Below are 12,739 nucleotides of genomic sequence, written 5' to 3'. Positions count from 1 at the left end.
AAATACTTAAAAAAATTTTTAAATGCTTGAGAAATAAGAAGTAACGAAAATTTTAAATTCCTTATCTGGTTTAAAAAATAAAATTCATATTTATTAATAGCAAAACGTATCTAATTATATTTGTAATATAATTAAATAATTATAAAATTGCAGTTAAAGTTGTTAACTACCTTTGAAAATAATTACAATTCATGTAAAGCCAAAGTTTAATAAAATAATAAAAGCAAAAAACTGCAGGTAACAAAAAAAAACAATTTTTAGCAAATACTTTTACGTAATAAAAATATGTACTCGCACTCTGCGCACGTATTGCTCCATCGCTGATCTATAAACCAGTTATTCCCATAGCTGTATTCACTTCTCCCATTTTCCGTTTTAATCAACTTCGAGGTTTAATAACTCAATCACTTTGCTCTTCCCAGAACTGCGCTTTTTTTTGTTACGTTCTATCGTTCTAACTTTTTCTTTGCGGCACAAAGTCAATTTTTTTTACCAAGTAAACGTGACTTCGTGAAAACTAAACACAGGCTCGACATAAAAATCGCAAGACTTTTAGGTAATATGATATCAAACTTTTTATTTAACGAGAAAATTTATAGTAGCCCTTCCTCATTATTTTCTGTAATCTCACGAAACTTTTTCTTTTAAAAGCCGTTAAAAACTCCTGCGCGTTTTCATGTAAACGGTCATTTCTTCATTTCGGATACACGTTACTTCTAATTTAAATTAACCATGAATCGGTGGAGTTTCGACCTTCATGACGATTTCGCGAGAACGGTCCAATAAGAATAAAATTTCTCAATCGAAAACAACTCTTTCAAGGAGAGTCGGTCACGACACTTTGTCCCAGAACAATCGAGAAAAATGATCCGACCGGTTTTTCGAACGACTCACGTATCTTTCTGTTCACGGTTGTGTTTAAAAAATATAGTTGGCTAATAAAAGATTGCTCGTTATCATGGAATTCGATTTTATTAAGTAAAAATTTCGTTAAAAGTTTCTCATATTCTTTTGCTTTCACGGATTAAAATTGTTTCGCATTAAAAGGAAAATTTTAATGACATGATGGAATAAGACTGACTAAAATAAAATATTTTTTTGCTTTAAAAATTTATATCACAACAAAATATGTCAATAAAGCAAGAAAATTTAAAATTTACAAATATATTAATTATAATATTATATACTCGTTAACTATTGCACGACTATTTAAATCGTTAAGCTAAAAATAACTTTTGTTCTACTTACATAATTTATTTTGTTTCTATTAAAATGCATTTGTATCTATCAAGATAAAACAAGACTATTATCTAAGTCATCATTTGTTCCACTGTTGTCGCATTTTCAATCAATTTAGAATGTTAATTTAGTGCAAGATTAAGATTCCATAGTTAATAAAAAGTGTTAACATACATATATTCTATTTACAAAAGAATTTTCTAGATAGTAAAACGGATAACATTTTACTTCGCGTATCGTTAGAGAAAAAAATTTTCAATTATCAAGCTAACAAAATTAAACAAAGTATTGAGTCAATTTCAGAAATATCGTGCTACAATTATATATAAGATATTCAAATTTTGATCAATGGTCGAGCAGCGACCGCGTACACAAAATATTTATTTTCAACGAAACTGGGACTCCACATTGCGCAGTAGAAGCATTTCTCTTTATGATTTGTTTCTCAATACAAAATACATTTCATGATTGCGACTGACGTCTACCGCTACAACGTGCACATATGGGCGCCCTTATGCGATTACATTCTGCTTATTACGGGTGAGATGGCATATATAAACGGCGTTAAGTATATATACGATGTGTTGCTCGTGAGTTCTAACCGGTGTACTCTATATTGCGAGAATAAGTTACAGAACGCTGTCAGAATTTCCTTACAATATTCCATCTAATGATGGCAAAAACGACAAGATTTATGTGGCTGTTATTTGTGGCGGTAAGATGTGAACCTGTGTAACCTCAGCAGTTTGCCTCTAAACTTGACAGCATATGAACCTCTATTTAATCAGTTTTTTATCAACATTTTAAAATTATTTATTTCTTAAAATAAAATTTTAATTTATGACAAAATGTAAATTAAATTTATACACGTCTTCAAATTTATGATTATTCCCTATTTTACGAATAAAGCAAATATGAAAGTTTATACTGTTTAAAATACTTATGAGTTAAAAAATATGTTTGTCTTTCAATACAATTTTTAATTAATTTCTATAGTTTTATTGTGTTTAAAATTGTCCTTCAAATTTAATAGGCATGTGTTTGAAATTAACAACATTATTAAACATATGTAGACATTACACTAATAAGCATAAATAAACTAATTGCTCAAAAATGTACTATCGCATAATAATAAAAGTAAATAAAAATTTGTAAAGGCTGTAACAGTGGCAAAACCGCTAAATCCATCAATCAACAAATCCATCAATGAGATCGATCACGATAATACGAAGAAAGATCTATTCGAATCGAAGAAACAGCAACGGAATTCTGCTTTGCCGACCTACGAGGCTTCAACAAAGGTAACCACACAAACTGAAGCTGCAAACTCGGCAGTTGATACCATCGACACGACCGTACAGTTTGTAAGTGTGTTTTTGTAAATTAATATTTATATAATTAATGTCAGGAAATTACAACTCTTCCGTAAAACAGTAATGTTCCCCAGTTTCATTTCGCTAATTACTTTTATAATTTTAACACACAATAACAATTTTATAAATTTAATACATATTGTTGGCTATCAGTTTATTTCAGTAATTGGATTCCTCTATTCATCAATTCCCTTTGCAGAAATTACTCGTTGTCAGTTCAACCCATTAATTAATTAATATCAATTTGTCGCTTATCAATTAACGCGTTCAACAATTGAGATTATATGATTATAGAATTAGTATATCTACAGTATATCTAGTTGAATAATATTATAAATTAACTTAATAACAATTGACAAATCTTATATTGTTATACTTTATGCTAAATAATTCTTTTCGCACATATCACACGCATAGACATACGCACACTGTTTCGGAATAAATTTTGCAATATTAAAAGTGTTCATGTTCTCAAACTAATTAATTTTCAAATAAAAATAATTCTATATAACATTCCTAATTTTCTTTCGTATCATAAAAGTCATAAAAATGCACTCAGAAAACATTAACGTGAATTTTTCCAATAAGCCCGAAGAAAACTTGACGACAAAACCGGGTCCGTTCTCTTGGTTCTTGGCACCGCTGACGCAGAAAATTCAATTCTCGCCACAATCGTTCCTGCAAGACCGCCTACTGCTGCTGAGAGAGGCACTAAACAGTCTAGGCATCAATGTGTTACAAAACGCGACGGCAAAACAGCTAGGACCCGGCAATTTAGTGCACTTCTTAGGTCCAAATGACTCTGGTTTCTACACTAATCGGTTGGAACCGGCCGGTTTTTTGGGCGGTAACGGTTGGTTCGCCAATAAAGGAGGAATTCTCGGCGGACCAGGGGCCATAGTCTCCACCGGCAGTCTCCTGACAGATTATCCGACTGCTTACAGGAGGAAATAAAACAACTTATCATTTATTCAAACGTGTGTAAATAATCGAAGAGCGAAAATTGCCTTTTACTTTTCGCATACAGCATAATTTCAGATTGAACAAGTGTGCTGAAAACGTCAGATTCAAGTAAACCACTTATTGAATGTCGCAGATTCATCTCCATCACCTTTTAAATGAAACATTAAAGAGTAAAAAAAAAATAGTAACATTAAAGAACAAAAAGCAATATTCCTTTCGCAGCTTCTGTTTGGTTTAGGTTAAGAAATGCAAATAGATAAGATTAAGTAAATTATTATGAACACAAACGCAATATCACATTTTTTTTACATTTATAATATAATCTTATTTTTTATGTACATCCATAATGCAAATAAAACAGATTTAAATTAAACCAAACAAAAAATATTATGGGATCAGTTTCTAATTCTTCGCATACTCTAGCAGAACGTCGCGATATTAATCTACTTTTTTAATGCGATTCTTCCGACGGTGACAACTCGATGACTCGTGCTTCGGATTTTTAATAAGACGCGATTCTCGAGTTACCGATAACGAGAGAAAGCGTGAGAGAAAAAGGAAAAGAAAAAGAAAAAGAAATGTATTATTAGCCGCGCGAAAATGCGCGAAAATGCGCGGCAATGCGCAGCAACGGAGAGCGCGATGCGTTATTGGAAATGCATAAGATATCCGGTATCTCGCGAATTCACAGCGAGCGGCCACGCGGTCGTATTTCACCAAGTTGAACGCCGCGCAAAGCGAAGATCGGCCACGAGGAATTTCATTTCTACCGAATTGAGATTCGATCTCTCGAGCCCGACCGATGGTCGGATGGTCCCCGACGATCGGTGTACTCTTCGTCTACTACGGTCTACTACTCCCCACGCGACTCCGCTACCTGTAATCCGACCATGCTGAAATATTGCCTGTTACACGAGCGATCGCGTGCCGACATCTCTAGAGGCGAGGTTTATTAAAACCGATGACTGATTTGTGCGGTTGGTATCGCCGAGAAAACGACGCGACTTACGTATGTTTGAGATATTTGATAATTGGTAATATGATCGATACGAGATCAATTTTCCCCGCTGTAAGATTAAACCGAGTTCCAAGAATAATTTGACTCGTGTTCTTTCTATTTAAATCAATTTTTTTTAAACCTTTTATTATATTTATGCATTATATGAATAAGCATATCAAATTTTCTATGTTGAAATTTTTGTTATTTATTTGATCTCCTAATTTAGCTAAACTCGGGATTGATAACATTTTTAAGTCACTTGACGAACGCTCGTGAAAGTCGGCAAGAAACTGCAGGCGAGAAATTCCTCAATCATATTGAAATTCGATCTGTCAGTAACCGTGTATATTTGTCGTTCCCAGCTAAGATTAAATCTGTTTACTGTCTAGTTCAATACGAAGGAGGAGTAGCACTTGATAAATTGGCAATAATACGCTGCACCCGTGCGAGCTTGTGTACAAGCTACACCTGTATAAGCAGCCGTGATCGATGAGAGTGTGGCGACGCAGTTTGCAGCGCCCCGTGTGTCGTTTATAGATTAATTCTGCGTGTCAACAGTTTGCCGTCTCACGCTTTTATTGACTCGTTAATATATGACTACAAATTATGTAAGCTTCTCCTGTTCAAATATTCAAGAATAGAGCGATGCAGCCCGTCGAAATTGATTAAGCTGTAGCAATTGAAAGTTAATTATTCTGAAAAGGACGCGTTGATCAGGATATTAATAATATCTGCATTGATGGTCTTCTATCTTAGCTCATTTCAAGTTGTTTACGTTTACTACGCTTTCGAGAATTTATTAAGTTATTACGTAATTAAGTCGTAACTGGGATAAAATGGTTAGATGTGGATGTACATGAAAGTAATTTACCGTGAATGCAAACTGAAGGATCTTCATAAAATCTGAAACTGAAACGCAAAATGGTTATATTAATATGCAGGTTATTCTTGACGTGATCTTGTAAGCTAAGATTAATCGTTCATTTAAATTGACTTTTTATCATTTGTATCATTTACATTTCAATAAATGCTCTAGTGGAAGTTCTCGATCATCAATAACAATGCGTAACCTTTGAACGATTCAAAGTAATATATCATCATATACGTCTTCAGCTCACAATTTATAATTTATTAAAAATATCAGTGACAAATGAGTTAAAAAAATTAATGATTCTTAAAAGTATTGTATAATTTTTAATTCAGACTCTCAAACATGAGAGATATGTTAATCGGCCATCTTCGTTGGAAACTTTAGTTTTCTAATAGCTGCGAAAATTACTCTGGCGGTAAAACAAAGTATCATTATTAATTGTAACTATAACAATAGTTGCTATTGTAATAGTTGCAGAATGAGAACCGTGAACAGCTGTGCTAACCAATATTGTGTGCGTGAATGAAACTTTCCCAAACCGAGAATCGTTAGTGCGGTTCGCAAAACTTTTTAATTAGCGACAACAGAGAGAGAGAGAGAGAGAGAGAGAGAGAGAGAGAGAGAGAGAGATAGAATGTTGTGGAAAATTCGCGCGACACAATTTGGTCGGGTGTACTACTTACTACCCGCTATCTCAAACCTTTAACCGACTGAAATGGCGATCGATAGATCGTATCCGAGAAAGAGAAATGACGTGGACTATAAACGGACTACGGTCGGTCAATCATGTTGAAGTTTCGACATTGAGGTAAAAGTCGGCAATACAACGATTGGAGATTTTTTTCAGTACAGCGCGATAATCGCTATGAAAGATTTATGCAAGGTGTGTTGGGCAAGGTCTTTCGATTCGTGAGTGGGTGGATTAGTAACTGACTCACGAAACCGACGCTCGCGATGATACGCTCGCGATCGCTTAGAATTGGGTAGGTCAATGAACGCCTCCGAATCGATGTTCGTGACGTAAGTACGCCGCTATTTCGTTCGTAACCTTGGACATAAACTTGAAAACTGGTTTGTCCGCGTATAAAGAAAATTTTTCGTCTGGCGTGAAAGTAGTTGGCGTATGAGGAAAATTTAATCTATATATTTTAGTAAAGTTATATAAAACACCATTTTCAGAACTTCAACATAATAGATTTCTATCAATCATATCGCAATTTTGAAGATGGGGGTATTTTAAACTTCACTTCAGACAATTTAGATGAGTTAAAAAACTATTATCAAGAAAATAAATAACTTGTTAAAATGTAATTTGATTCTGGTATAGAATAATTAACATTTTATTAAAAAGTAAAAAATTTGTTGATAAATATAATATCAATAAGTTATCAACAAATTTTTTTTAAATAAAACATTAATTATATTATACAGTAATATAATTATATTTTATGCAAGAAACTAGAATATATAAGTATATATAAGAACTAGAATATATAAGAAACTAGTTGATATAAGAAATTCTGAAATTTTATGATAAAGGTGAAACTCTTTTCAAATGCTGGCACATTGCGAGACTCAGCCTTGAACAAAGTTAGAGATGTAAGTCCTTCCCTATCTGTATAGGTAGCCAGAATCTGCCTGTAAGTACTTTGGGTGCTTAAATTGGGCACAATCATTAGTTACATAAAAGAGTTGGTTCAAGTAATTGAGGAATTTAAAGCTTAAAACTTTCCATTATAAAGATAAAATTCAGAGATTCATATATTTTTCTTTCTCAGTTAAATTCTAAAGTGAATTGTTTCGAAAAAGCTATCATCGTATAAATCAAATATATGGACATAATAATTATTTCTGTGTAAATAGTGTATAAGCATAATTAAATATAAATGTGTGAGTAATGAATTCGATCTTAATCAATCTCATATTATAATTTCAGGGACATATTATGCGACTCTGGAATTACAACGCGATCATGAATTTCAGGCAAAATAATTGTACCGTAAAATAATTATACTTTAACAAAAAACTCTTCAATTATCCAGGTGACAGGATCGGCTGTCAATAACATGTTAATGACGTTAAGCCAACATTGCTCTTTTTAGACAATTATTTTTGTCATAAGGAACAGACCTTTAATTGATCTTTGGATGATACGGTAAACTATCAATTACATGGTCAACGACTAGGCTTGCGTTCACCCTTAACGTTCACGCACCCTCGAGCACCTACGTCGGATTGTGAGTGGGTGTCACGAGTGGGGTTTGTTAGAAGGGGGGAGTCGGGAGATCCTGGTGGGGATGGAATAAAATCTCCGAGTGTACGGGGAGGCAGACCAGTCAAACCAGTTAGTCGACCGAGCGACGCGGGTGGCGACGGTCGATCGTCGTAGACTACTATTTTCATCGACTCCGCTTTCAAGCTCGTAGAAAACACTGCAAAGAGTAACTGAGGAAGCCGGAAGGGGTTGGTGATCATGCGTACGTAAGGAGGAGTAATCTCGTGTCGGATACGATGCCGCGAAAATTCTCGCTTCAAACAACCCTTCGACGACGACCAACGCGTATCTCGATCGGCTCGCACCCCTATCGACGCGTCACGCTTTCGATCGTGAGAAAAAAGGGAGACTCGACCAATCTCGCTGCTTATTCTCAACCTATCGGTGTCCTCGGTGAAGGACACCCTTTCTTTGCTGGAAGAGATCTCCCGGCGCGATTAGTCGGGAGGAAAACGAATAAAGAGAAAAGTTCCTGTGAGAGATTGCTACCCTCGCCTGATGTAGCAAGTAAGTAAGAACATCATTCGAATGAAAACCACCCTCCCACCCGCGTGTTGTTGTCACGCTCCCCTGTGGACCGAGAAGGGAGGGACGTCCACGTGTGCATGAAGCGTAGATCGCGAGAGTCGCGTTTGTTTACGGATTTGTTGCACCAAACAACACCATCGTTCTATTCAAGTGACTTTGATTGACCAATTTCGGCTCTCTTCCTACATCACAACCCTAACGTTACGTAAAGTTAAACTTAAGTTACACGAGATCAATCTCGCCGAATAAAAATTGGAGAAACATGAAAATTCTCTTGAGTTTTTAATAATTTCCATGTGCAAATATTGGATTACGTTATAAATATCCGTTCTAATTTATCTAAAGTTCTCTCTCTTTCTCTCTCTCTCTCTCTCTCTCTCTCTCTTTCTCTCTCTCTCTCTTGCTATTATGATCTCTTTAATCTTTGTACAACATTCATGTAAAGGGGAACTCCAAATAAAAGTTTCTGTCGCAACATGTGCTTGACATAAGAATCTTCCTTCCCCAAAATCTAAGAGGACGTAACGTGTAAATGAAATGTCTCAACATCAATATTTACGTGAAGTTTCAGTTCCCTCTTTTTCTTGTTTTATTTATTAAATATTGCAATATTAAATGAGTATTAAATATTTGCGTAATTTAATATTTTACTGCAAGTATAAGTAAATGGGAATTAAATACTTTTTTTAAAAGTACCGTGAGAAAAAATAATGATGATAAATATTTTCTAATAATTATAGCTGGAAGCCATGTATGAGCTGTAATCAATTAATCGTGTCTCGATTATTATTTTACAATAAAAACAAGTAATTATATAAAATAATTTATATTTTAAAATGTGAGTTATAATGTAGAAATGTATAAATAATTTAATATTTACCTTGAAGCTTAAAGATTTTTTAGAGATTTAATTATTTTCTTATTTTTTTATTTAATAATAAACGTGTTATGCGCGCGTTTATATATCTATGTATCACTCGCATATTAACAACTCTTGTAGAAAAAAAATTGTTTTTTGCGCTGCATTTTGCACAACCAAGAGTAAAAAGTATTTCTCGGAATCTATTGCTTCATTCTACAGAAACTTTTCAAGTTAGTTTTCTGTTTCATTTTTAGAGCTTTACCTTTGTGATGATGCCTTGTCATATGTAAAAAGGGGGCCAAATGTGAAAAAATCTTTATGGAACAGTAGTTTATAAAGTAATTCTAAAGAATAATACATTTATCCTTATTCATGTTCACAAAGTTTACGAAAATCTTGATATATTTTCTCTCTCTCTCTCTCTCTCTCTCTCTCTCTCTCTCTCTCTCTCTCTCTCAATTTAAGATTTAAACATTTTGCTTTATTTAAAATAGACGCAAGCCTTTCTAAAGCCTTCTAAAACGTAATAAGAGTTTTGTCATCTGCGATAGATTGACAAATTGTTTTAAGCAAAATAGCATTAGGAAGAGTGATGTGCACATTGCGAAATATGTGTTACTGACAAGCATTTGCACAGGAAGAATTATGTTAGCAATAATCAAAAGCATGACGTGAGATCCATGTTTAGAATAGATCCGCTTCTTACATCAACATCAGCGATAACATTATTTTTCATACTAATGATTCTGTCACAGTAAATGCATCTAAGTGCACCAAATGCAGCTAAAATATAATCAAATAATATATTTAATATTTATTTAATATATTGCAATATTTAATAAATAAAACGAGAAGACAAAGAAAACTCCACGTAAATATTGAGTGTTGAAACATCTCATTTGCGCGTTATGTTCTCTTAGATTTTAGGAAAGAAAAATTTTTATGTCAAGTATATATTGTGACAGATTTTTATTTTTATAAAATTCTACTAATAAATCTACACCTTACTTTAACCTTTCAATTGATTGACCTATACAAACCTATACAAACGACGCGAACTAAATTAAAGATTAGTTATATATAGATAATTCTTTCCCTACAGTCTTTATTGATCATACAGCCAATTTCTAACAGCTTTCTAATATCTAATAGTAGATATTACGTTAAACTTCAATGTTAACTTCTATTAAAATAAAGTTAATCACTAAATCAACAAAATATTTACATATTTTCTAGAAATGTTTAGTTCATAAAGATACTTGAAGTACTGACAAGTTCAACTTAAACAAACATGTAATTATTAAAACATTGAAATTGCAATTATTAAAATATTGAATAGCTATTATTTCATTTAATATAGTTTCAATTGTCAGCTAATGAGATTATGCTCCCCCCCTCCCCATTAATCCTTTTTTCATAAAGAATATCAAAACTGAAATATCGCATTATAATGCAATATATAGCAAACGTATTTTTAGGTTAATAATTTTTATTATATGCAAAAAAATTCAAAGATGAGCATACAACGGATGAATACGACTTCGTACGATACTTTGTGAACGTGAATTCTATTATACGCAACAAATTGTGCGTACGTTGCAAGAATATGTGAAACATGAATACCAACGTATATTTTTAGAAAGCTAATATATAGATGTAATTAAAATTGAAGAAGTGAATAAATGATCAATGAATTCTATTAACATTTTCGCTAAAAAGATTTTCTACTAAATTTTCTACTAAATAATAAAAGAAATAATTTTGTGTAATATATCCTATAAAATATTTTATGAGAACAGTTAATTTCACGACTAACCATTATGAGCACATTATTATAACATAAAAGAGGCAATTGCATTACATTTACGAACACGCGCAAATGATAACAATTTTTTTAAAAGCTAACTATAAATTTAGAGTTGGAACGAGTCCTACTCAGTCCTACATTATATGCCTTAACTGATTATTTATTAAAGTATCCGTATCTAGCGGTATTTATCTTGTCAAGGTTTCCGTAATTCTGATGTCTAATTAAGGAGAAAAGTTTCCTAACAACTTGAAATTTTCCGAGATCGGAAAAAGGGAGATCAGATTACGTTAAATTGCGAGTTTGTTGTAACAGATGTAAAATAACATTCCTTGTTTATTTTACCGTTTGTGTATATGTATGTGAGCGGAAATGGTGATATAATCCATATTATTACGTATTCATTTTATGATTGTTTCTCTAATTTAACAATGCTAACGAGCCACCATCAACCATTATGCCATCAACTTTTACTTGTAAATTAATGCTCTTCCTGCAAAAGTCATTAATGCTCTTCCTGCAAAAATCATTAACGCAAATTACCGTTTCTACTTGCAATATACACGTGACAGATAACGAATGAAAAAAGACAACAGAAGAGATAATTTCGAAATAACGATCATCAATTTTTTTTTCGTAAAATGAAATGTAATATTTGTAATCGTGAAAGTAATGCAATGTAAACTGCGTCAGAGAAAGAGGATTTTTTTCATCGCGATTGAACAGACTTTGCTTCGGACCGAACACTTGACTTCTCACATCCGATTCGCCATTGTCCCTAATCATTCGATCTTCCGGAATGTATACGCTCTGACCTCGTTAGAACAAAATTAACCTTGAATCTGCTGGGTACGTATTATAGGACCGTTCGGAATGGATTTCGATCAGAATCATTCAATTATTCTATAGACTTCTATTGTGTTTTCGAAGGAAAACGAAATAATTCTCTGATCGAAATCCATCTCGAACAGTTCCATAATACAGGTCTTGATGAAATGAAGATAATCTATCTGGACGTTTCTCTCTCTATTCCGCATCTTTCCAACGCACGAAGAGATTTTTCATATTAAACGACACTTTTCGAGCATTGATGCGCAAAAGTTCAATCATTTCTTTACCAAACTGATTTATCCTTGCTTGACATTTCACCACGGCGACATGACGTAATTCATTGATAATTGAAGGAGCGTTCGATCGGTATCGTGTGAGACATTATTCGACTTTGACGTCAATTTTACTGTCACATCCTAGCGCGTCACAATGCTTTTGCGTCAATAACGTTCGTCCCACATCCATTAATAATAGTTATTAATAATAAAAAAAAAAGTAGACCTATTAGCGCAAAGCAGCGAAAAGCCAATAGCTTAACGATTTCTTGAATTTGTGATAAAGAACGAACGGCAGCCTCGAATTAGAAATGAAACGCACGTCCCTATTTTTATTGTGCTCCTTTAAATAGCCGCATTTGTTTTTCCGTAACAAATTCGTTCTAGACCTCCCTTCCGCTTTCCTTAATTAGGCGCGTAATTGCACTCGTGTCACCGCTTCGTAGGAATCTCTGTTCTTCCCAACCGTATACTCGAATACGTATAATTCGCTCGGTACACATTGTAGGCTCGATTACGCAACATTATTACGCGATGGCGACGTATTGCGAATCAGGGAAGTGACGCGATCTCGCTCAATTTTGGATTGCGCGACTCGATCTTCGTCGAGATCCAACCATAGAGGTGGTGCACCCTATTACTTCTGAATCGGTCAATTACGTCTCATTGACTTTACCGGCACAATATCGTTCGCGTAGGCGTCCGCGTCTCTCCA

General features: G+C 33.8%; 2 protein-coding genes across 3 annotated transcripts in view; both read left to right on the top strand.

Annotated features, from left to right (window-relative positions):
• Positions 1 to 1,287: 1,287 nt before the first annotated feature.
• LOC105197818 lies at positions 1,288 to 3,908 on the top strand. The gene is made up of 3 exons (XM_011164372.3): positions 1,288 to 1,954; positions 2,397 to 2,603; positions 3,201 to 3,908. Exons 1-3 carry the CDS (start codon positions 1,910 to 1,912, stop codon positions 3,564 to 3,566), a joined length of 618 nt encoding a protein of 205 aa, XP_011162674.1. The 5' UTR covers positions 1,288 to 1,909; the 3' UTR covers positions 3,567 to 3,908.
• A 3,864-nt stretch (positions 3,909 to 7,772) lies between these two features.
• The window catches only part of LOC105197817 (calcium/calmodulin-dependent protein kinase kinase 1), a 69,189-nt gene continuing 64,222 nt past the window's right edge, over positions 7,773 to 12,739 (top strand). For both annotated transcript variants that reach the window (XM_026131615.2, XM_011164371.3), the window contains exon 1: positions 7,773 to 8,228. The gene's annotated coding sequence lies outside the window, so the exon portion shown is untranslated. The remainder of the gene's footprint in view (positions 8,229 to 12,739) is intronic.

The sequence above is a fragment of the Solenopsis invicta genome, chromosome 10, assembly GCF_016802725.1.
Source record: "Solenopsis invicta isolate M01_SB chromosome 10, UNIL_Sinv_3.0, whole genome shotgun sequence".
NCBI lineage: Eukaryota > Metazoa > Arthropoda > Insecta > Hymenoptera > Formicidae > Solenopsis > Solenopsis invicta.
This window is presented reverse-complemented; position numbering and strand designations above follow the sequence as displayed.

Excerpts from the sequence above, each read along its gene's own strand:
- LOC105197818 (XM_011164372.3), top strand. The coding sequence starts at position 1,910 with ATGATGGCAAAAACGACAAGATTTATGTGGCTGTTATTTGTGGCG. Across the intron at positions 1,955-2,396 it reads TGTGGCTGTTATTTGTGGCG|GCTGTAACAGTGGCAAAACC; the intron begins GTAAGATGTGAA and ends AAATTTGTAAAG. Across the intron at positions 2,604-3,200 it reads TCGACACGACCGTACAGTTT|CCCGAAGAAAACTTGACGAC; the intron begins GTAAGTGTGTTT and ends TTTTCCAATAAG.